At 41.4% G+C, this 25,286-nt stretch overlaps 1 protein-coding gene and 1 non-coding gene across 4 annotated transcripts in view; one reads left to right on the top strand and one right to left on the bottom strand.

Moving 5' to 3' along the window:
- Nucleotides 1-25,286, top strand: part of SEC24A (SEC24 homolog A, COPII coat complex component) — a 77,373-nt gene that overhangs the window by 29,967 nt on the left and 22,120 nt on the right. For 2 of the 3 annotated variants that reach the window (XM_055297681.2, XM_055297682.2), the window contains 8 exons: nucleotides 2,831-2,957; nucleotides 5,591-5,700; nucleotides 10,004-10,116; nucleotides 11,392-11,510; nucleotides 15,816-15,871; nucleotides 16,944-17,150; nucleotides 19,109-19,229; nucleotides 19,881-20,039. In XM_055297681.2, the coding sequence (XP_055153656.1) occupies nucleotides 2,831-2,957; nucleotides 5,591-5,700; nucleotides 10,004-10,116; nucleotides 11,392-11,510; nucleotides 15,816-15,871; nucleotides 16,944-17,150; nucleotides 19,109-19,229; nucleotides 19,881-20,039 (1,012 nt within the window). Of the gene's footprint in view, nucleotides 1-2,830; nucleotides 2,958-5,590; nucleotides 5,701-10,003; nucleotides 10,117-11,391; nucleotides 11,511-15,815; nucleotides 15,872-16,244; nucleotides 16,912-16,943; nucleotides 17,151-19,108; nucleotides 19,230-19,880; nucleotides 20,040-25,286 lie in introns of those variants that run through there. The other variant, XM_055297683.2, reaches the window with a different exon arrangement.
- On the bottom strand, nucleotides 23,166-23,272 carry LOC129457986 (U6 spliceosomal RNA). Its single transcript, XR_008649501.1, has one exon. It is a non-coding gene; the product is annotated as a U6 spliceosomal RNA (small nuclear RNA).

The raw sequence follows: 25,286 nt of genomic DNA, 5'->3' as shown, positions 1-25,286 counted from the left end.
ATTTTCTGCAGTGATGCAAGAATTACATACAGAATTTGTTTGATCTATCCTTAGGGAGTTGATGATTGACAGATTACTTACAATTCAACCAAAAATTTTATTACTAAACACTTTCAAATACTAGGTGTAAAGTAAGTATATTGCTGGAAAATTCAAAAAGTACTGAATAGAATAGAGGTACTGAGAGAAACTAAATAAATGAATCATACTATTTTAATAGGTCGTGAATTATTTACCCATTAAAGTACTTTACCCTAGTCTCCCTGTTCTGCCATCCTTGCAGTAAAATTTGTTATTTTAAAAAGTTGTTTTAAGCCAGACATGGTGGCTCATGGCCTTTAATCCCAGCACTTTTGGAGGCCAAGGTGGGAGAATTGCTTGGGTCTAGGAGTTCAAGACCAGCCTAGTCCTGGCTACTCAGGAGGCTAAGGTGGGAGGATCACTTGAGCCCAGGAGGTTGAGGCTGCAGTGAGACATGATTGTACTACTGCACTCCAGCCTGGGTGACAGAGTGAGACCCTGTATCCAAAAAGAAAAGTTATTTCAAAAGAAGAAAGAAACTGATTTACCTTTGTCCTAAAGCTGTGTGGCCACATACTCTTGAGGATTGCTAACTTTCCCAAAACACACCTTCTTTTGGTAATAGGATTTTTTTGGTGGTGATAGAATTTTATTGACTGTATTGATTTTTTTTTTTTTTTTTTTTGAGAAGCAGAGTCTTAACTATGTTGCCCAGGATTGGGTATGAGATCCTTATCTTAAAAAAAAAAAGATAAAGGCCAGGTGCAGTGGCTCACACCTGTAATCTCAGCACTTTGGGAGGCTGAGGCGGGCAGATCACCTGAGGTCAGGAGTTCAAGACCAGCCTGGCCAACGTGTTGAAACTCGTCTCTACCAGAAATAGAAAATTTAGCCAAGCATGGTGACACACACCTATAATCCCAGCTACTGGGGAGGCTGAGGCAAGGGAATCGCTTGAACCCGGGAGGTGGAGGTTGCAGTGAGCTAGGATCCCACACTGCACTCCAGCCTGGGCAATAGAGTGAGACTGCCTCAAAAAAAAAAAAAAAAAGATAAATAAATAAAACCTTTTTTTAAAGATGAGATGCTATGTCACTTTGTTGTCCAAGGCACTGGCTCTCAGTTAAGTTGATCAGTGTTCACCTGTCTCAGGGTTTCTGATAAATCAAAACAAATCTCCCCACATCTGATAGTCTTACAAAGACCCTTCCCATGTATTTACTGTTATTTATTTATTTATTTATTTATCAGAGACCGGGTCTCTCGTTGTCACCCAGGTTAGAGTGCAGTTCCATGATCATAGCTCACTGCAGCCTTGAACTCTTGGGCTCAAGCAGTCCTCCTGCCTCAGCCTCCAGACAGAGTAAGTGGTACTGTAGGCACTGGCCACTATACCCAGCTAAGACTTTAGAACTTTTAATATGTAGGATAAACTTTAACTAGGAGTGTAATTCCAAAGTTTAATTGATTATTTAACCTCACCTTACTTTATTACAGTTGAGAACTAAGTAAGCTTCTTAATGTAACATCAACAAACTTTGTAATAGTTTCATTGGTCATATATTTTAGAATGTTGATTTTTTTTCTTTGCCATTTATGCCAAAAGTACGTTGTAAATTTACCATCTTGGTTTTATTTTTTTAACTTATTATTTATTTATTTAAAAACTCTTTTTTTTTTTGGTAGAAATGGGCTGTTGCTGTGTTGCTCAGGTTGGTCTCTAGCTCCCGACCTCAAGTGATCCTCCTGCTTTGGCCTTCCAAAGCACTGGGATATTTTTATTTTTATTTATTTATTTATTTCCAAGATGGAGTCTTGCTGTGTTGCCCAGGCTGGAGTACAGTGGCGTAATCTTGGCTCACTGCAACCTCCGCCTCCCAGGGTTGAAGCAATTCTCCTGCCTCAGCCTCCCAAGTAGGTGGGATTGTAGGCACCCGCCACCACGCCCAGCTAATTTTTGTATTTTTAGTAGAGACGAGGTTTCACCACGTTGGCCAGGCTGGTCTTGAACTCCTGACCTCGTGTTCCACCCGCTTTGGCCTCCCAAAGTGCTGGGATTACAGGCATGAGCCACCACGCCCAGCCTATTTTTATTTTTAAAATAGAGACAGGGTCTTACTTTCATGGCCAGATTGGTCTCAAACCCCTGGCTTCAAGTAATCCTCCTGCCTCGGCCTCCCACCAGGGTGCTGGGATTTTAGACATAGGTGTTAGCCACTGTGCCTGGCCTGCTATTTTGGTTTCACAATGTGAGTGTTTAATGAGGAAAAAAATGCTTTTTAAATTTTTATTTTATTTTATTTTTTGAGACCGGGTCTTGCTCTGTTGCCCATGCTGGAGTGCAGTGGCTCAATCATGGCTCACTGCAGCCTTGACCTCCCAGGCTCAAGTGATCCTCCCACTTCAACCCAACTCACCACACTGGGCTAATTTTTTAAATCTTTTGAGAGGGTCACGTTTCACTATGTTGCCCAGGCCGGTCTCAAACTCCTGGCCTCAAGCAATCATTCCGCCTTGGCTCCCAAAGTGCTGGAATTACACATGTGAGCCACTGTGCCCAGCCAGTAATTTTTTTTTTTAAGACAACTTTTAATGAGAATGGTCTTGGAACAAAATAGTAGGGTTTAAAATTAATACATTTCAACTACATGGTTTTTGTGTATGGCAGTTTAGATACATCTTATATTCTAGGTTTTCTCTAAAATGATAATATCCCAACAGTTATTTAGACAGGATGGATTCATGCTTATGTTTTCAACATGATAATTATTGCCTTTAAAAATTTAATTCTGTTTTTTTTTTTTTTCAGCAATTACCTGTGGTTACCTCCAGTACAATTGTGAGATGCCGTTCATGCAGGACATACATCAATCCTTTTGTCAGCTTTCTTGATCAAAGGAGATGGAAGTGTAACTTATGTTATCGAGTCAATGATGGTATGGGATGCTTTTTTGAAACATTTAAACATTTCTACTTGCATTGTAGGGAAATCAGATGATACAAATGCACAGTTAAAAAAAAACCCTTTTATTTACCTGTAGTCAATCCTTCCACTCAGAGAAAACTACGGGTAACTTTTTTCTGTGCATTTATATTCATAAATAAATTTAATTATTTTTTAAGCAAAAAATAATGATAGTATTACATGGATATCCCATTTTTACATTGTATTGGGTATATAATAAGTGGTATATTTCATGGTATTACTTAAGCCAGGAATTTAAGAAACATTTTTATTTAGAAATTGTCCCACGCCTTTTCTCTAGGGTGAAAAAAAATAAGTCCACAGAATAGCTGCCCAATTCATTCACTGCTGAATGAAGGGAGGTAGGCAGTGCTAGAAGGTTAGTTGAATGTAGTTTTCTCAGTAATTGAGGAGGAGGAGTTTTCTCTCAGTAACTATGTCACAGTTTTTATTTGAGGAATATAATGTAATCAACAGGATTCTGTTAGGGTTAGAGAAGGAAATGGGTATGCCAGTATCCACAGTGTCTGAAAGATTTGAGAAATAGAGGAATATAAGAGTTTTGTTTTTGTTTTTGTTTTTGAGATGGAGTCTCACTCTTGCCCAGGCTTGAGGGCAGTGGCGCGATCTTGGCTCACTGCAACCTCCGCCTCCCAGGTTCAAGCGATTCTCCTGCCTCAGCCTCCTCAGTAGCTGGAATTACAGGCATCCGCCCCCACACCCGGCTAATTTTTATATTTTTAGTAGGGGCAGAGTTTCACAGTTTTGGCCAGGCTGGTCTAGAACTCCTGACCTCAAGTGACCTGTCTGCCTCAGGCTCCCAAAGTGCTGGGATTACAGGCATGAGCCACTGCACCAGGCCAAGAGTTTGTTTTTGTTTGTTTGTTTTTGAGATGGAGTCTGGCTCTGTCGCCAGGCTGGAGTGTAGTGGCATGATCTCAGCTCACTGAAACCTCTCTGCCTCCCAGGTTCAAGCAATACTCCTGCCTCAGCTTCCCGAGAATGCACCCGGCCCTGGCCAAGAGTTTTTAAAAACCAGTTTTATTGGACGGGCATGGCGGCTCACGCCTCTAATCCCAGCACTTTGGGAGGCCGAGGCGGTGGATCACCTGAGGTCAGGAGTTCGAGATCAGCGTGGCCAACACAGTGAAACCCCATCTCTACTAAAAATACAATAATTAGCTGGGTGTGGTGGCGGGCGCCTATAATCCCAGCTACTCGGGAGGCTGAGGCAGGAGAATCGCTTGAACCCAGGAAGCAGAGGTTTCAGTGAGCCAAGATCGCGCCATTGCACTCCAGCCTGGGTGACAAAGGGAGACTGTGTCTCAAAAACAAACAAAACAGAGCCAGATGCAGTGGCTCACACCTGTAATCCCAACACTTTGGGAGGCTGAGGTGGGTGGATCACCTAAGGTCAGGAGTTTGAGACCAGCCTGGCCAATGTAGTGAAACCCCATCTTTACTAGAAATATAAAAAATTTAGCTGGGCCTGGTGGCGGGCGCCTGTAATCCCAGCTACTCAGGAGGCTGAGGCAGGAGAATTGCTTGAACCCGGGAGGTGGAGGTTGCAGTGAACTGAGATTGCACCATTGCACTCCAGCCTGGGCAACAAGAGCAAAACTCCATCACAAAAAAACAAACGAGCAAAACTCTGTCTCAAACAAACAAAACAAAACAAAACAGTTTTATTGTTTGTAGTTTTTTTTTTTTTGAGTATAGAAAAGTAAGGATAGGCTAGGAACTTTCTTTTGAACTATAATAATTCTGAAAATGTACATGTAGTATTTAGTTACCTTTAAAATCTTTATGTGTAGGTGCTTTAATATACAAAATGAAATTGTAATAAAAGTTGAAGTCCCTTTCATCTGCAAACCAGGCTATTTCCTGAACTATAGCTTACCCTTTAGAGTGCATAGGGATTTGAATTTCTAAACAATTAGTAGAAAGACGGATACAATGATAATTAATTTAGAAAATACTCTTTGACCACTAGTGTATTATAAGTGGTAGGTATGATGTTAGGTTAAGTGATGTTCCATAAAGGTCTCATTAATTAATGAAACTCACTAAACCTTATGACCTTGACCTCTGAAATTGTCTTACCATAGCTTCTAGTGCCAGCTAGTATCTGTACATTTCATATGTGAAATGTTAATATCCTTGTATAATTGTGAAATTTAAGAAAATAGGCCGGGTGTGGTGGCTCACGTCTGTAATCCTGGCACTTTGGGAGGCCGAGGCGGGCGGATCACCTGAGGTCAGGAGTTTGAGACCAGCCTGACCAACACAGAGAAACCCCATCTGTACTAAAAATATAAAAAATTAGCCGGGCGTGGTGGCACATGCCTGTAATCCTAGCTACTCGGGAGGCTGAGGCAGGAGAAGAGCTTGAACCTAGGAGGTGGAGGTTGCGGTGAACCAGATTGCACCACTGCACTCCAGCCTGGGCAACAGAGCGAAACTCCGTCTCAAAAAAAAAAAAAAGAAAATAATTGGCATTTAATGAATTTTTGTCATCTTTTCAAGGAAGAAAGTGGCCAAATGCAAAATATATTAAAATTCTTTCAGTTTTTTCAATATGTGTGTATTGTTAACTTTATATAGTTCCTGAAGAATTCTTGTACAACCCTTTGACCAGAGTTTATGGAGAACCTCACAGAAGACCAGAAGTTCAAAATGCTACTATTGAGTTTATGGCTCCTTCAGAATACATGGTAAACTTTTATTTTTTAATACAGTATACCCATTTTTTATTACCAGGTTTTAAGTAAAACAATATAGCATCCTGTAACAAAATTTTCTTTTCTTTTATTTTATTTTGAGAGAGTTTCACTCTCGTTTCCCATGCTGGAGTGCAGTGGTGTAGTGGCGCGTTCAAGGCTCACTGCAGCCTCGACCTCCCGTGCTCAAGTGATCCTCCCACCTCAGCCTCCTGAGTAGCTGGGGCTGTAGGCACGCACCACCACACCTGGCTTATTTTTATTAGAGACAGTGTTTTGCTATGTTGCCCAGGCTGGTCTCGAATTTCTGGGCTCGAGTGATCTGCCCACCTTGGCCTCCCAAAGTGCTGGGATTACAGGTGTGAGCCACTGTGCCCAGCCAAAATTTTGTTTTTAAATGTATAAAAGTATAATACTTGTTTATTACTAAAGTAATTAATATATAAGGGTATATTTGAAAGGTAAAAGTTTATGTAAAGTCCCATTTAAGTGTCTTATGTGACATTCAGAAATTTCCAATATCATATTGGGCTCATATTTACTTTTTTTTTGTTTGTTTTTTGAGACGGAGTCTCACTCTGTCACCCAGGCTGGAGTACAGTGCTGTGATCCCGGCTCACTGCAACCTCCACCTCCCAGGTTCAAGCAATTCTCCTGCCTCAACCTCCTGAGTAGCTGGGATTCTAGGCGCGAGCCACCACACCTGGCTAATTTTTGAGTTTTTAGTAGAGACGGGGTTTCACCATGTTGGTCAGGCTGGTCTCAAACTCCTGACCTTGTGATCTTCTCCCTCGGCCTCCCAGAGTGCTGGGATTACAGGCATGAGCCACCGCGCCCGGCCAGCTCATATTTACTTATAAGTTACAGTCAGTTTTTTTTCTTTTCCCTATTGCTTCATTTTTCCTTCATACAAATTTTTTTCTATTAGAAATAATTCTGTGATGAACATCCTCTTGCAAATACTGTTCTTTTCTACACCTGTGAGAATATCTGAGGTCTTGCGTTTTAAAACTAATAACTATGCCTAATTTTTTTGTTTGTTTAATGTTTATTTCTTTTAGAGAGGAGGGTCTCACTTTGTTGCTGAAGCTGAAGTGCAGTGGCACTATCATAGCTCACTGTAGCCTCAACTTCATGGGCTCAAGCAATTCCCCTGCCTCAGCCTCCCAAGTAGCTGGAACCACAGACGTGCACCACCATGCCCTGCTAATTTTTTAAAAGTTTTTTAGAGACAGAGTCTCACTATGTTGCTTAGGCTGGTCGTGAATGCCTAATGTTTAATTAGCACTTTACGTTTTATAAAGCACTTATACTTTTGATCAGCACAAACAGTATCTGAAGGAAGCTAGAAAAATGCTGTTAATCCTCATTTACAGATACGAAAACAGACTTAGGTTAAGTGACTTGCCAAATTTCACTTAGTAGTAGAACTTGCATAATAATTTAGGCCTTTTGATTTGGTTACTCTTTCACCATGCTGTAATTGTCTCTTGGGAAAAGGGAATATGAAGCTAACTCTCAACACTACCTTTTAATATTTTAGTGTATTTTGGCTGGGCACAGTGCCTCCTGCCTGTAATCCCAGCACTTTGGGATGCCAAGCTGGATGGATTATGAGGTCAGGAGTTCGAGACCAGCCTGGCCAACATGGTAAAACCCCGTCTCTACTAAAAATATAAAAATTAGCCGGGCCTGGTGGCGAGTGCCTGTAATCCCAGCTACTCGGGAGGCTTAGGCAGGAAAAATGCTTGAAACCGAAAATCAGAGGTTGCAGTGAGCCAAGGTTGCGCCACCGCACCCCAGCCTAGGCAAAAGAGCAAAACTCCATCTCAAAAAAAAAAAAAAATTAATATATTTTTGTGTCTTTATCTGGGCAGTTGGGTCCATTTTTCTGTAAACTTATGAGGAACCAGTCTCCTCATCACAGAAAAGCTTCTATATAGAAAACATTTTGTTGGCCAGGCTCAGTGGCTCACACCTGTAATCCCAGCACTTTGGGAGGCTGAGGCGGGCGGATGACCGGAGGTCAGGAGTTCGACACCAGCCTTACCAACATGGTGAAACCCCGTCTCTATTAAAAATACAAAAATTAGCCAGACATGGTGACATACGCCTGTAATCCCAGCTACTTGGGAGACTGAGGCAGGAGAATTGCTTGAACCAGGGAGGCAGATGTTGCAGTGAGCCGAGATTGTGCCACTGCACTCCAGCCTGGGCAACAATGCGAGACTCCATCTCAAAAAAAAAAAGAAAACATTTTGTTGCACTTAAGTGGTTGGTAATAGCCATCCACAGAGTAGGTGTTCCTTTATTGGATTAAAAAAAAAACAAAAAACCAGAAGCACTTGTTCTTTTAAATTTACTTCCTAGTTTCCCTTTATCACTCATGCTTTGCAAAAATTGCTCCCTTTAAATTTGGAAACTTTCCTATAGCAGAAGGTTTTTGCTCCTTTCTATCTCTTGAGGGGCAGGTTGTGTGGATTTGGCAAGTGATACATGCAAAAATATATAAAAGTACAGTTGACTCTGTATCCATGAGTTCTGCATCCATGGATTCAACTACCCATGGATTGAAAATGTTCAGAAAAACACACAGTAAAAAATATTATAGGACAGACATGGTGGCTCACACCTATAATCCCAGCACTTTGGGAAGCCGATGCAGAAGGATTGCTTGAAGCCGACAGTTTGAGACCAGCCTGGGCAACATAGTGAGACCCAAATCTCTGCAAAAAAATTCAGGAATTGTGGTGTGTGCTTATAGTCCCAGGTACTTGGGAGGCTGAGGTGGAAGGATCGCTTGAGCCCGGGAGTTCAAGGCTGCAGTGAGCTATGATTGCATTGCATCACTGCACTCCAGCCTGAGTGACAGAGCAACACCTTCTCTCTAAAAAAAAAAAAAATACAAATTTTAATATACAGTATAGCAACTATTTACATAGCATTTATGTTGTATTAGGTATTATTTTAAAAATCTAGAGATGATTTAAAGTATACAGAAGGATGTGCATAGGTTATTTGCAAATAATACACCATTGTATGTAAGGGAATTGAGCATCCTTAGATTTTGATATTTGAGGTTAGAGATCATGGAACTAATCTCTTGCAGATACCAAGGGAAGACTGTATACTACATACCCAGTTCTGATTGTGGCTATTTGATGCATTTTACTGAATTGAGAACAAATCTTTGGATTTGGAAGTTTAAATACAGTCTCGGCCAGGTGCAGTGGCTCACACCTGTAATCCCAGTACTTTGGGAGGCAGTGAAGGAGGGCGGATCACATGAGGTCAGGAGTTCAAGACCAGCCTGGCCAAAATGGTGAAACCCTGTCTCTACTAAAAAAATACAAAAATTAGCTGTGCGTGGTGGCGCGTGCCTGTAATCCCAGCTACTCAGGAGGCTGAGGCAGGAGAATCTCTTGAACCCAGGAGGCAGAGGTTGCAGTGAGCCGAGATCACACCACTGCTCTCCAGCCTGGGGTACAGGGCAAGACTCCATCTCAAAAGAAAAAAAAAATACAGTCTTATGTTTTTATGAGATTTGGCCGTAATTTGTTGTTTAAGTAACCAGCTGAAGCTCACTTGTAATTTTCAGAGCTATAATTTCCCTAAATTGTGAAATCCAACAAACGTATTGAAAAATCAATAAAACATAAATATTCAAGTTACCAAATCATTATAAACTAAACACTTTTGTTAGTATAACCCAAGCCAAGCAATTGAACCTTGCTAATACTCCCAGAATCCCTTCTTTTTTTTTTGAGATGGAGTCTCACTTTGTCGCCCAGGCTAGAGTGCAGTGGCATAATCTCGGCTCACTGCAACCTCCATCTCTCAGGTTCAAGTGATCCTTCTACCTCAGCCTCCCAAGTAGCTGGGACTACAAGCGCCCGCCACCACATCTGGCTAATTTTTGTATTTTTAGTAGAGATGGGGTTTCTCCATGTTGGTCAGGCTGATCTCGAACTCCTGACCTCAGGTGATCTGCCTGCCTCGACCTCCCAAAGTGCTGGGATTACAGGCGTGAGCCATCACGCCTGGCCACAAGCCCTTCTGATTACATCTCTTCCCCTTCCTGTTCTAGAGAAAACACTTCTGAATTATGGCAATCACAGACTCATTTTTCTTCTAGGTATACATCTATAAACAATATAGTATAGCTTTGCCTGTTTATTATGATCTCTGCTCAATCTGTAAATAATGCTTTTTAAATTGTTTTGCTGTATGTGTACCCAGCAAATAAGTTTAAACTTAATCCTATTAAATGTACTTAACAAGATCTTTTTTTCTTCAGTTACGACCACCTCAGCCTCCAGTGTATCTCTTTGTATTTGATGTGTCTCACAATGCAGTCGAAACTGGATACTTGAATTCAGTTTGCCAGAGTTTGTTAGACAATCTGGATTTGTAAGTTTTTCAATTCAGCCTAAATATGAAGCTAATAATATTTTCTAAATGAATAAGTAGTTTTTGAAATTAAAAAAAAAAAGCTGTATAATTATGTTCTAAAACTCCACCCAAATCAGTTGTTAATTTAGGCCTCATTTTCTCTTCAAAACATTATTTTTAAACCTATAGTTGGTAGGAAGAATAATGTAATGAACTTCCAGGCACCTGTCACCCAGATTCATCATCTTCAGCATTTTGCTCTTCTTGCTTAATCTCATCCTTCCCCTTTCATGCACATACTTTTTCCCACCTTGAGTATTTGAAAGCAAATTTCAGCCAGTGTACTGTTTTACTTATACGTACTTCAAGACTAACTTTTATACCTAACTATAATACTAAAGCATCAAGGAAAATTAGCAGTAATTCCACATATGATCTAATACCTAGTTTATTTTTTGTTCCTAGTTGTCTCAAAAATGCCTTTTTACTGTCAGTTTATTGGAGTAAGAATTTAAACAGTATACACACATTGCATTTGGTTATCAAGTGTCTTAAGTCTCTTAAAATAACTATTTCCAGTGGTGCTTAGAGACCTAGTGTAACCCATCAAAGCTAATGTGACCTTTCTGTGTAACAAAGTATAGTGCTTGTGTGTGGTGTGGAGGCATATAGAAGGCCAAATTTCATCACGAGTGGAGTAACTCCTTCACTTCGGTGAAAAGCTCATTCTTGTTCCTGCCAGCATTTGTATTTTTAATGTTGTAGATTGTGAATGGGGATTGTGAATTGTTGAGATTGCCACTGACTCACCCATGCATGAACAAGAGTGAAAAACAGTTTGTTCTTCCCCTTATATAATTGTAGTTCACATATTTGTAGTTCTTTAAAATAGATGCTTTTGCTTTTCTTTGTTCTTAAATATTAGAGTTTCTGTATCAATATTTTGAAGCATGGTTTATAACTTAAAATCATCTGCAAAATTTCATTAATACTTTTCAGTATTTTTAACATACTGTTTCCTATGTGATTATATGTAACTTTACATAGCTATACTTGGTTTTGGATTGTTGTATGATTGCTGTTTTTTGTTTATTGTTTGGCTTATGTGTAGTGTTTTCCCTTTGAGTCAGATATGTTTTCATGGTAAACATTGGGTAGTTTAAACATTTGTTTGTGTTGGGCCAATTTCTATAATATCGAATTAGATATTTTCGTGTAACTCTTAGGACATATTTTATGTGTATTTGTATATGGTTAAAACTTGATAAAATACTCTTCTGAATTTGTTTTTAGGCTTCCTGGCAACACTAGAACAAAAATTGGCTTCATAACATTTGACAGTACAATCCATTTCTACAGTCTTCAGGAAGGTCTCTCTCAACCTCAGATGCTAATAGTTTCAGATATCGAAGGTATAGATTTATTGAACTACTTTCATAATTTTTCAGTTTTAGAAATATTTCTTGATTACTTGACAAATTGGATGTGTGTCGTTTGTACTATGTCAAGGAAAATCTTGAGTATAAAATCATGATTGTTGGAGTTGTAAGAGTCTTTCAGTTCAATCTCTCATTTTATGGAGGAGGAAATGGGGGTTACGGAGACAACCTGAATTCTGAACAAGTTAACAAAAACAAGTGAATGTGAGAACTCAGATCAAATTTAGGCTTTTTTCCCCCTTCTTCCCATTTATTCATTCAACAACTATTTGAGGATAGACATATAGAGCAAAGAAATACAATTGAGAGCTCAGAATAAAGCCTAGCATATATAGTCAATTGATTTTTATTTTTATTTTATTTATTTATTTTTTGAGATGGAGTCTTACTCTATCGCCCAGGCTGTAGTGCAGTGGCACGATCTTGGCTCACTGCAGCCTACACCTCCCGGGTTCAGGCAGTTCTCCTGCCTCAGCCTCCCGAGTAGCTGGGACGACAGGCATGCAACACCATGCCCAGCTAATTTTTGTATTTTTAGTAGAGATGAGGTTTCACCATGTTGGCCAGGCTGGTCTCAAACTCCTGACCTCAAGTGATCTGCCTCTCTTGGCCCCACAAAGTACTGAGATTACAGGCATGAGCCACCACCCACAGCCAGTTAATTGATTTTTGACAAAGGTGCCTAGAACAATCGGTGGGAGAAGAGACAGTTTTTTCAACATACAGTTGTGGCAATACCGACTGTGTAAGAGAATGAGGTTGGACCTTTATACCACGTAAAGAAAATTAACTTGAAATGGACTAAAGACCTAAACTTAAGAGCTATAAATATAAAACAGGGGCAAATATTTATGCCACTAGATGTGGAAACATTAGAACCCTGGTGCATTGCTGGTCAGAATGTAAAATGGCATAACTGCTGTGGAAAATACCTTGGCAATTCCTCAAAGTTAATAGTGAATTACCACATTATGTAGCAATTCGACCGTTCAATATATACTCCAAAAAATTGAAAGCAGGGACTCAAGCAGATGCTTGTACATCATTGTTTATAGCAATAGCAATAGCAATCATTCACAATAGCCAAAAGGTGGAAACACCCCAAGTAGCCATCAACAGATGAATAGATAAACAAAATGTGGTATAAACGTATAATGGGGCCGGGTGTGGTGGCTCACACCTGTAATCCTAGCACTTTGGGAGGCTGAGGCAGGCGGATCACGAGGTCAAGAGATAGAGACCATCCTGGCCAACATGGTGAAACCCTGTCTCTACTAAAAATACAAAAATTAGTTGGGCGTGGTGGCGCGTGCCTGTAGTTCCAGCTACTCGGGAGGCTGAGGCAGGAGAATAGCATGAACTCGGGAGGAGGTGGAGCTTGCAGTGAGCCAAGATCGTGCCACTGCACTCCAGCCTGGACAACAGAGTGAGACTCCATCTCAAAAAAAAAAAAAGTATAATGGAATATTACTCAGCCTTAAAAAAACAATGAAATTCTCACACATGCTACAATGTGGATGAACCTGGAAAACATGCTAAGTGAAATAAGCAAGACACAAAACGACAAATATTATATGGTTCCACTTATATATAGTACCTAGAATAGGCAAATTCATAGAGACAGAAAATGGAATAGAGGTTACCAGGGGCTAGGGGGGAAGGAGAGTTAATAGGGAGTTATCATTATTATTACTTTTTTTTTTTTTTTGAGATGGAGTTTCACTTTAGTTGCCCAAGCTGGAGTGCAATGGCACCATCTCAGCTCGCTGCAACCTCCGCCTCCCGGGTTCAAGCGATTCTCCTACCTCAGCCTCCTGAGTAGCTGGGATTATAGGTGCGTGCCACCATGCCCTGCTAATTTTTTGTATTTTTAGTAGAAACGGGGTTTTACCATGTTAGCCAGGCTGGTCTTGAACTCCTGACCTCAGGTGACCTGCCCGCCTCTGCCTCCCAAAGTGCTGGGATTACAGGTGTGAGTCACTGTGCCTGGCTATTACTATTTTTTTAAAGACAGAGACTCTGTTGCCCGTGTTGCAGTGCAGTCGTGCAATCATAGCTCGCTACAGCCTTGAAGCCCTGGGCTCAAGCGATCCTTCCACCTCACCTTTTCAAGTAGCTAGGAATACAGGCACACGCTACCACACCCAGCTAATTTTTAAAATTTCTTGTAGAGGCAAGGTCTTGCTAAGTTGCACAGGCTGGTCTCAAGCTCCTGGCCTTAGGCAGTCCTTTTGCCTCATCCTCCCAAAGTGTTGGGAGTACAGGCATGGGCCACCACACCTGGCCAGGCCTTATTTTTTTGTAATCAGAAACAAAATATAGAAATCTAGAAAGTGATTATCTTTGTAATCCTCCACCACTCTCTTCCCAGTTTTCTCCCTTTCTAAGGAAGAATTTCTAAGCAAGAATAAATGTGAATCCTGAGAGGCTCATCTGAAGTGGTCAGTTAGCATACCTTCTGATTCACTTGATTTTGCAGTCCCACTAATTTTGTTTGTTTGTTTTGTTTTGTATTTTTGGAAACAGAGTCTTGCTTTGTTGCCCAGGCTGCAGTGCAGTGGCGCGATCTTGGCTCACTGGCTCACTGCAGTCTCTGCCTCCCAGGTTCAAGCGATTCTCATGCCTCAGCCTTCCGAGTAGCTGGGATTACAGGCGTGTGCCATTATGCCTAGCTAATTTTTGTAGTTTTTAGTAAATAATGGGGTTTCACTATGTTGGCCAGTCTGGTCTCAAACTCCTGGCCTCCAAGTGAACTGCCCACCTCGGCCTCCCAAAGTGCTGGGATTACAGCAGGCATGAACCACCATGCCCGGCCTCCATAGTTCCATTCTTTTTTTTTTTTGAGGAGTCTTGCTCTGTCACCCAGGCTGGAGTGCAGCGGCGCGATCTCCGCTCACTGCAAACTCTGCCTCCTGGGTTCAAGCAATTCTCTGCCTCAGCCTCCCGAGTAGCTGGGATTACAGGCGCCCACCACGCCTGGCTAATTTTTGCATTTTTAGTAGAGACAAGGTTTCACCATCTTGGCCAGGCTGGTCTTGAACTCCTGACCTCATGATCCGCCCACCTCAGCCTCCCAAAGTGCTGGGATTACAGGCACGAGCCACCGCACCTGGCCCATAGTCCCTTTTTAAAGGCACTGGTGTGGGCCTTCTTTTTTTTTTTTTTTGAGACGGGTCTTGATTGATCTGTCACCCAGGCTGGAGTGCAGTGGCACTGTCTCGGCTCACTGCAACCTCCGCCTCCCGGGTTCAAGTGATTCTCCTGCCTCAGCCTCCCGAGTAGCTGGGACTACAGGTGCCCACCACCACGCCCGGCTAACTTTTTGTATTTTTAGTAGAGACAGGGTTTCACCACATTGGTCAGGCTGGTCTCAAACTCCTGACCTTGTGATTCGCCAGCCTCAGCCTCCCAAAGTACTGGGATTACAGGCATGAGCTACCGTGCCCGGCCGACCTTCTTTATGAGAAAGCATCCGCTTTGTGAATGACAGAGCTATTGGTGAGCTGTATTGCTTCCTTATAAAGACAGCATTCTTGTGTGTCATGTTAGTCAAAAACATTTCTTAATGCCAGGAGTGTATCTTTGGCTGGCTTCCAGGTCCAGCCATTTAAAAAAAAAAAAAAAGGTCAAAGCAGAATTGTAAATTATTATCTTTAGCCTAAGAAGCATAGCACTTACACAAACCCTTATTCAGTGAGTACAGATCAGTATTTTCTTTTTTTTTCTTTCCTTTTTTTTTTTTTTTTTTTGGTGACAGGGTCTCAACCTCCCCTCTAGCCTGGAAGTGGGAGTGCAGTGGTGCGATCTTGGCTCACTGCAGCGTCAGCCTCCCGGGCTCAAGGAATCCTCCCACATAGCTGGGACTATAGACATGTACCACCATGCCTGGCTCATTTTTGTATTTTTTATAGTGACAGGGTTTTACTGTGTTGCCCAGGCTAGTCTCAAACTCCTGAGTTCAAGTCATTCATTTACCTCGGCCTCTCAAAGTGCTGGGATTACAGGCGTGTACTACTGCACCCGGCCCAGATAAATATTTTCTAACTGGGAGGGTGTACCTTTTACAAGGTAGCAGACAAGGAGAAGAAAATTTACAGTAGATACCTGTATCATTGTGGTTTTTTGGTGGCTCTTTGGACACATGTAAACAGTGCTATAATAGTGGAGGAGGTGGCTTATTTTTAAGGAAGGAGGTGGTTAATTGCATTAGTATTATATATTTGGAACACTTTTAATTATTACATTTTGTTTAAAATAAATATGTATTTCTTCTTTCAGATGTTTTTATACCTATGCCAGAGAACTTACTAGTAAACTTAAATGAAAGTAAAGAGGTAAGGCACATTTTCCTACCTGACATGTTTAATTGAAATATTGAAGGAATATGTTTTTGAAATGAATTTTAAGTAAAATTTTGATTATTTCTGTGACATTTCTAAGATGTGTAGCATTTTATATTTGCTCTTATAATTAGATGAACAGCTCTTGAGTTCAACCTTGAGCTGATCATTTTTAAGTCTAATGAAGCAAGTTATTTGTAGTAGGGTAGAAAATAAGCGTATTCCATAAAGGAGGAACACCTGAAGGAAATCTGTCTTGCCAGCCATTTGGGAAGTTGGGAGGGTTGCTGAGATAAAGCTTCTGGTCACTACATAGAAGCACATTAGGTAGGCTGCTTTCAGTGCCCTTTGCTTTTCTGATTCACAGAGTGTCATTGGGGTCAGTTCAGAAGAAACTCTTATTACCTGCCTGGAAATTGCCATGAGATAATACAGTGAGAGGTGAACAGAATGTGTCTGAAGGGGGGATGTTGTCTACCCTGTACATGCATATATGCCGTAGGGGTAACATTTTAACTAGCAAGTCTATGGTCTCTGCTGTTGGCAATGGTGACTGTGCCATAGTGCGAAGTATTTTTTTCCCCATTAACTCTATTTGTACAACCTAACCTGTAAAGGTAGTTGTTTTTCTTTTGTAGTGATATTACTAGTTGGCAAAGTTACTGGATATCTTAGATTTGCAACAGGGAAGAGCTAAACTCACTTTGGAACTTACAAGAATAAAGTATGTAGAGGCGATGGAGAAGGCCATATTTCATGGCATTAAAATACATCAAATCTCTAAACTGTGATGGTTCTTTTGGATACATTTTGGACTTATAGTCTTGCTGGATTACTGCATGTGCAAGAACTGTAAGGCCCCAACTTTGATTTGTCTTGCTTGCCAATTTATAATGTTGACTTAAAATGGCTTTCTTGTCATTTGACCAACTTCATTGTTTAGTGTCTGTAGATTCTCTGACCATCATCATGACTCAATGTCTTGTCTATTGTATTAGATACTGACTTAATGTGAAATAAATTTTTAATTGTGACACTCTTGAGTTTTCTTGCTTTATTTTACAAGCTCGTGCAAGATTTACTGAAAACTTTGCCACAAATGTTTACCAAGACTCTGGAGACCCAGAGTGCCTTGGGTCCTGCACTGCAGGCTGCCTTTAAGCTGATGTCTCCAACTGGTGGTCGAATGTCTGTCTTTCAAACACAACTCCCAACTCTTGGAGTGGGAGCCCTGAAACCACGAGAGGAACCAAACCACAGGTCATCTGCTAAGGTTAGAGAGTCATGAAATGTCTGATAAGGTTTATGCTGGTGTTCCATCCCTGTGACCATAGAACTTGTTTTTTCTTTAAATTTATTTGTCAATTTTTGGGAGGAGGGACTATAAGGAAGTTAACTTTTATATAGACATTTTTATTTTGTACATTTTTCTCTACCTGATTCACCCTTCTTTAATTTTTAATATCTTTAGCAGGCCACTAGCAATTCAGCCTGCCTTCAGAGAGATAGTCTGGGAGACTAACAGAATATGCTTGATAGGGACAAAGAGAACCTGATTGACCAGTTAAGAATAGTCTTACTTGGCTGGGCATGGTGGCTCATGCTTGTAATCCCAACATCTTGGGAGGCCGAGGCAGGCGGATCACCCGAGGTTGGGAGTTTGAGACCAGCCTGACCAACATGGAGAAACCCCATCTCTACTAAAAATACAAAATTAACTGGGCGTGGTGGCACACGCCTGTAATCCCAGCTACTCAGGAGGCTGAGGCAGGAGAATTGCTTGAACCAGGGAGGTTGCAGTGAGCTGAGATTGTGCCACTGTACTCCAGCCTGAGCGATACAGCGAGATTCCATCTCAAAACAACAACAAAAAACAAAAATTAGCCGGGGGTGGTGGTGTGCACCTGTAGTCCCAGCTACTCAGGAGGCTGAGGCATGAAAATTGCTTGAACCCGGGAGGAGGAGGCTGCAGTGAGCTGAGATCACGCCACTGCACTCCAGCCTGGGTGACAGAGTGAGACTCTGTCTCAAAAAAAAAAAAAGAAAGAAAATAATGATAGCGGCCGGGTGTGGTGGCTCACACCTGTAATCCCAGCACTTTGGGAGGCCGAGGCGGGCGGATCATCTAGGGTCAGGAGTTCGAGACCAGCCTGAACAACATGGTGAAATCCCGTTTCTACTAAAAATACAAAAAAAATTAGCTAGACCTGGTGGCGCATGCCTGTAATCCCAGCTACTCGGGAGGCTGAGGCAGGAGAATTGCTAGAACCCGGGAGGCAGAGGTTGCAGTGAGCCGAGATCCTGCCATTGCACTCCAGCCTGGGCAACCACAGCAAAACTCCATCTCAAAAAAAAAGAAAAAAAAAAAGAAAAAGAAAATAATGATAGCACTTACCTCTTAGGGTAGTTGAAAGGACTAAGTAAGTATTACATATGAATTGTTTAGAACAGTTTCCAGCATACTGAACATTTAATAGATTTTAGTTACAATAAAAAATCTTTGCCAACTATGAAATTATTATAGTAGATGTATTTCTTTTTAAAAGTAAAGGGAAAAAAAAGTACAGAAAATTAAAAAAAAAAAAAATATATATATATATATATATATATATATTTTTCAGACGGAGTCTCACTCTGTCACCCAGGCTGGAGTGCAGTGGCGCGATCTCCGCTCACTGCAAGCTCCACCTCCCGGGTTCACACCATTCTTCTGCCTCAGCCTCCCGAGTAGCTGGGACTACAGGCACCCGCCACCATGCCTGGCTAATTTTTTGTATTTTTAGTAGAGACGGGGTTTCACCGTGTTAGCCAGGATGGTCTCGATCTCCGGCCCTCGTGAACCACCCGCCTCGGCCTCCCAAAGTGCTGGGATTACAGGCGTGAGCCACTGCGCCTGGCCATTTTTTTTTTTTTTTTTTTTTAATAAGTAAAGCCATGTTGCCCAGGATGGTCTCAAACTCCTGGGCTCAAGCATCCACCCGCCTTGGCTTCCCAAAGTGCTAGGATTACAGGTGTGAGCCACCACGCCTGGCTGGAACTTACAGAAAATTCCTAAGCAGTACTTGCTTCTTAATGAAAAATCAAGTAGTACCACAAAGGAAAAGGACTTTGTAGAATGCCCAAAAATAATTGCAATTGTTGTTAACATCATGATATATGTAGATGTGTATTTAGATTTTATGACAATGTAATGATTTTTTTAAATGTCTCTTTGTAATTTATTATAAATAGGATATACACCTGACACCATCCACTGACTTCTATAAGAAATTAGCCTTGGACTGTTCTGGTCAGCAAGTAGCTGTTGACTTATTCCTTCTCAGTGGACAGTATTCTGATTTGGCTTCTCTGGGTAAGTTCTTCGTAATGATTTTTTTTTCTGTTAAATGAATATCAAAATGGTCCTTTTATGATAGTGTTCTAAATATAGAACAAAGCTAAAGAATATGTATGCCCTTGGGAGAGTTAATCAGTCAGTTTAGTCTATTAAAAATCTTATAGTCTTCTACTCTAAACATTTAGTAATAGAGAAATTTCTATTCTACTATTTAAAGGAATGCCGGCCGGGTATGATGGCTCATGCCTGTAATCCTAACAATTTGTGAGGCCTATGCAGGAGGATTACTTGAGCCCAGGAGTTTGAGACCAACCTGGGCAACATAGGAAGACCCTGTATTTACAAATAATATATATATTTTTTTAAATAAAAAACTAGCCAGGCATGGTGGCACACATCTGCGGTCCCAGCTACTTGGAAGGCTGAGGTGGGAAGAGTGCTTGAGGTGGAGAGGTCAAGGCTGCAGTGAGCCCCATGGTATCACTACTGCACTCCAGCCTGGGTGACAGAATGGGACTCTGTCTCAAAAAAAGGGAATGAAATCTCCTTTCTGACAGTAGTTTACCTTGGAAAGTTAAAGAAAGATTGATTCCAATGTCTTTAGTTACTTTGGTGTAGTAGAAATAGTTAACGGCACAGTTTAAAACAGTATGTGTTCTCTTCCAGGTTGTATTTCTCGGTATTCAGCAGGTAGTGTCTATTACTATCCCTCTTACCATCATCAGCACAACCCAGTCCAAGTACAGAAATTATGGAAGGAACTACAGAGATACCTTACGCGGAAGATTGGCTTTGAGGCAGTCATGAGGATTCGGTGCACCAAAGGTAGGAATATTTTTTTTTTTGCGTAGGACTAAATAATATTTTTGGTACCAGTAAATGTACATGTTTTTATCTAGTCTTTTAAGATTGCCCTTCTGAGATACTTTGCTTACTCTGGAATATGCAATTAAGAAGAAACACTGTAACCAAAAAAGGGAGGCCTATTGAGAATATACTCAAAAGCACTGACTTGTATATTTTTAAATAGAGAATTTTATGGTGTGTGAATTATCTCAGTTTTTTAAAAAAGACCTTATCTTCGGCTGGGCACAGTGGTTCATGCCTGTAATTCCAGCACTTTGGGAGGCCAAGGCTGGTGGATCGCTTGAGCCCAGGAATTAGAGACCAGCCTGGACAACATTGCAAAATAATGTCTCTACAAAAAAACACAAAAACTTAGCTGAGCGTGGTGGTGCACGTCTGTAGTCCCAGCTTCTTAGGAGGCTGAGGTGGGAGGATTGCTGGGGCCTGGCCTGGGAGTCAGAGGTTGCAGTGAGCAGAGATCACACCACTGCACTCCAGCCTGGGCAACGCTGTCTCAAAAAAAAAAAAAAAAAAGAAGAAGAAGATAGAGTCTTTTTTTCTTTTTTGAGATGGTATATTGCTCTGTTACCCAGGCTGGAGTGCAGTGGCACAATCTCGTCTAACTGCAACCTCCGCCTCCCGAGTTCAAGCGATTCTCCCTGCTTCAGCCTCCCAAGTAGATGGGATTATAGGTGCGTGCCACCACGCCTGGCTAATTTTTGTATTTTTAGTAGAGACAGGGTTACACCATGTTGGCCAGGCTGGTCTCGAACTCCTGACCTCAGATGATCTGCCCACCTCAGCCTCCCAAAGTACTGGGATTACAGGTGTGAGTGACCGCACCCAGCCTAGACCCTGTCTTTTTTGAGAGAGTCTCATTCTGGCGCCCAGGCTGGAGTGCAGTGGTGCAATCACAGCTCACTGGAGTCTGCACCTCCCTGACTCAAGTGATCCTCCCACCTCAGCTTTCCTAGTAGCTGAGACTGCAGGTGTGAGCCATCACACCCGGCTAATTTTTTATCTTTATTTTTTGTAGAGACTGGGTCTCCCTATGTTGCCCAGGCTGGTTGCAAGCTCGTGGGCTCACGTGATCCTCCTGCCTTAGCCTCCCAAAGTGTTAGGATTACAGGCATGAGCTACCACACCCAGCCACAGATCTTGCTTTTAAACTTTTTTTTTTTTTACTTGTGGTAAAATATATATGACATAAGCTTTACCATTTTATCCTTTTTTTTTTTTTTTTTTTTTTTTTTTTTTTTTTTTTGAGACAGAGTCTCTCGCTCTGTCGCCCAGGCTGAAGTACAGTGGCACAATCTCAGCTCACTGTAAGCTCCGCCTCCTGGGTTCATACCATTCTCCTGCCTCAGCCTCCCAAGTAGCTGGGACTACAGGCGTCCACCACCATGCCCAGCTAATTTTTTGTGTTTTTTAGCAGAGACGGGGTTTCACTATGTTAGCCAGGATGGTTTCAATCTCCTGATCTCGTGATCTGTCCACCTCGGCCTCCCAAAGTGCTGGGATTACAGGCGTGAGCTACCGCACCTGGCCCATTTTATCCATTTTTTAATTGTACAGTGGCATCAAGTGTGTTTTCACTGTGCAACTATTTATTTCCAAAAGTGGGAGATCTCTTAGTTTGTACTCTCTTTTTTTTTTTTTTTGAGCCAGAGTCTCACTCTCTCGCCCAGGCTGGAGTATAATGGTGTGATCTAGGCTCACTGCAACCTCCATCTCCCAGGTTCAAGCAATTCTCCCTGCCTCAGCCTCCTGAGTAGCTGGGATTACAGGTGCCTGACACTACTCCTGACTAATTTTTGTATTTTTAGTAGAGACGGGGTTTTGCCATGTTGGCCAGGCTGGTCTCAAACTCCTGACCTTAGGTGATCCACCTGCCTTGGCCTCCCTAAGTGCTGGGATTACAGGTATGAGCCACCACACCTGGCCTGTACTCTTAGTTTTAGTTTTTCATTTCTCCACATTATCAACCTGGTGGGTTTTTTTTTTAAGGTGGGTTTTTTTTTTTTTTCCATTGCTGCTGCACAAATTGAGTTTTTATTTAAATAAGTATTATTGCTCTGTAACGGGGTGTGGAGCACAAATAGAGTTTTTATTTAAATAAATATTGCTCTGTAATGGGGTGTAGAGCGGTAATTTTCTTTCTTCTTCTCCTCTCTCTTTTTTCTTTTTTTGGAGACAGAGTATTCCTCTGTCCCCCTGGCTGGAGTGGCACGATCATAGCTCACTGCAGCCTCAACTCCTGGGCTCAAGCAATCCTCTTAGCTCAGCCTCCCAAATAACTGGGACCACAGGTGCGTGCCACCATGCCTAGCTAATTTTTAGGTTTTTTGTAGAGACAGGGTCTTACTCTATTACCCAGGCTGGTTTCAAACTCCTGGACTTAAGCAATCCTACCACCTCAGCCTCCCAAAGCGTTGGGATTACAGGTGTGAATCACCACGCCCAGTATAATAATATTCTTTTCAATGGAAAAATTATTTATATGGAATCTATAACAAAAAAAATAAAGATCCACTAACCTGTTCCATTACACATTGAAATCTATTGGTCAAACCATGAGCTAGATGAAAGTCTCTCTTATCCTTCACTATAATTAGAATTTATTAATTCTAATAGTTTTTATTTTTTTTTACTTTTTTTTTTTTTGAGACCAAGTCTTGCTCTTTTGCCCAGGCTGGAGTTCAGTGGCGCAATCTCCACTCACTGCAAGCCCCGCTTCCCGGGTTCACGCCATTCTCTTGCCTCAGCCTCCCGAGTAGCTGGGACTACAGGCACCCGCCATCGTGCCCAGCTAATTTTTTGTATTTTTGGTAGAGACAGGGTTTCACCGTGTTAGCCAGGATGGTCTTGATCTCCTGATCTCGTGATCCACCCGCCTCGGCCTCCCAAAGTGGTGGGATTATAGGCGTCAGCCAGCCACTGCACCCAGCCTATATTTTTTTAGTAGAGGCGGTGTTTCGCCATGTTGGCCAGGCTGGTCTCGAACTCCTGACGTCAAGCGATCCACCTGCCTCGGCCTCCCAAAGTGCTGGGATTACAGGCATGAGCTACCATGCGTGGCCTAGTTTTTATTTTATAATTTTTAATTAAAATATGGAACACTTCACGAATTTATGTGTCATCCTTGCACTGGGGCCATGCTAATCTTCTCTGTATCATTCTAATTTTAGAATACATGCTGTCGAAGTGAGCACCTAATAGTTTTTTAGTGTTTATGTTTTAAAGGGTACATTTGTTGGATCCCATTCATTGGAAACTGACAGACCTCAAAAATGTTTATTTCTGCAGATACCAGTTATAAATTAAGGGAAATGTACATCCTGATGTGCTTTTAAGACCTTTTTTACTTGTCAAGACAGAGGCTATTTTTATATGTACCTTATCTTGCATAAACAGCTTTGGGATATTCCAGGCAACTCCTTCGCCCTCTTTTTTTTTTTTTTGAGACGGAGTCTTGCTGTCTCCCAGGCTAGAGTACAGTCGCGCAGTCTCAGCTCACTGCAACCTTCACCTCCCGGGGTCAAGTGATTCTCCTGCCTCAGCCTTCCGAGTAGCTGGGATTACAGGCACGTGCCATCATGCCCAGCTAATTTTTGTATTTTTAGTAGAGACGGAGTTTCACCATGTCAGTCAGGCTGGTCTCAAACTCCTAACCTCGTGATCTGCCTGCCTTGGCCTCCCAAAGTGCTGGGATTACAGGTGTGAGCCACTGTGGCCCGCCACTCTCTTTCTAGAGTGCTTAATTTAATAAAGCTTTGTGGCTAGCTTGTTTAGGTTTCTCTTTTTATTTTATTATGATAAATTCACTACAGATCAAATACTTACTCTTAGAAAAGTTAACACAGAAAAGATAATGTACAAAAAGATATAAAATGAGAACTCAAGCATAACCTCTGTTCCACTCTACAGTTAATCATCTGCCCTTCAGAAGCTTTCCCATGGCATTTTAAACATATATTTTGGCCTTAACTTCAAATAAAAGCAGTGAGGAATTATACCTGGCTTTTTTATTTTTATCACAATATCTTGAACACCTTTCTATCTTTATATGTACAGACCCACATTATCCTTTTTCCTTCTTTCTTTATTAATGTTATATATTTCTTTTTAAGAGACAGGGTCTCACTATGTTGCCCAGGCTTGCTTTCAACTCTTGGGCTTAAGCAATCTTCCTGCTTCAGCCTCCTGAATACCTGGGATTACAGGCACGTGCCACCATGCCCAGCATTCTTTTCATCCTGATTACTGTTTTTAAGTTGGTTTTTATTTCACAAGCAACATGTGCATCTGTTTTTCTTGTAAAAAATAAAATCATTATTGATAAAGTCTTCCTGTATCAGCTTGCGTGTGTATGTGACACATACACTTTCACTTCATTTTTATGTAGTTAAAAATGGTATATATCAGAATTTCCTATTAAAAATGGGATATATCACTTGGTATATACCAAATGTCCTATACATTTACATACTTAGGTACATCTCCATGGAAAACATCTTATGGTCGATTTACATAATTGACATGTATTTTTATTCAATAAACCTTGAAGATTCATTAATTTTGGATCATATAAATCCATCACATTAAACTTCTGCCTATTCTACCTAGTATTCAGCAGATTGGACAAATCACAGTTTAGTTTTTTGTTTTTTTGTTTTTTTTTGAGACAGAGTCTCACTCTCACCTAGGTTGGAGTGCAGTGGCGCGATCTCGGCTCACTGCAACCTCTGCCTCCCAGGTTCAAGCAATTCTCCTGCCTCAACCTCCTGAGTAGCTGGGACTACAGGCGTGTGCCACCATGCCCGGCTAATTTTTGTATTTTTAGTAGAGACAGGATTTCACCATGGTGCCCAGGCTGGTCTGAAACTCCTGACCTTAAGTGATCTGCCTGCCTCAGCCTCCGAAAGTGTTGGGATTACAGGCATGAGGCATTGTGCCTGGCCTGGTTTTTCTACTGATACCCATTGAAGGTATTTCTAAATTTTTTTGCTGTGACACACCAGTCTACTTGAAATTTTTCTGCATGTATGAATTTGGCACTTAAATGGGTATATCTGTAGGACACATTCTTTGATATGGGATTGCTAAAGTCAAAATAAGTATCTAGAATTTTGATAGATACTGCCAAATTATCCCCCAAAAATGTTTTTTGTGTTTCTTTTTTTTTTTTTTTTGAGACGGGGTCTTGCTCTGTCGCCCAGGCTAGAG

The sequence above is a fragment of the Symphalangus syndactylus genome, chromosome 11, assembly GCF_028878055.3.
Source record: "Symphalangus syndactylus isolate Jambi chromosome 11, NHGRI_mSymSyn1-v2.1_pri, whole genome shotgun sequence".
Lineage (NCBI taxonomy): Eukaryota > Metazoa > Chordata > Mammalia > Primates > Hylobatidae > Symphalangus > Symphalangus syndactylus.
This window is presented reverse-complemented; position numbering and strand designations above follow the sequence as displayed.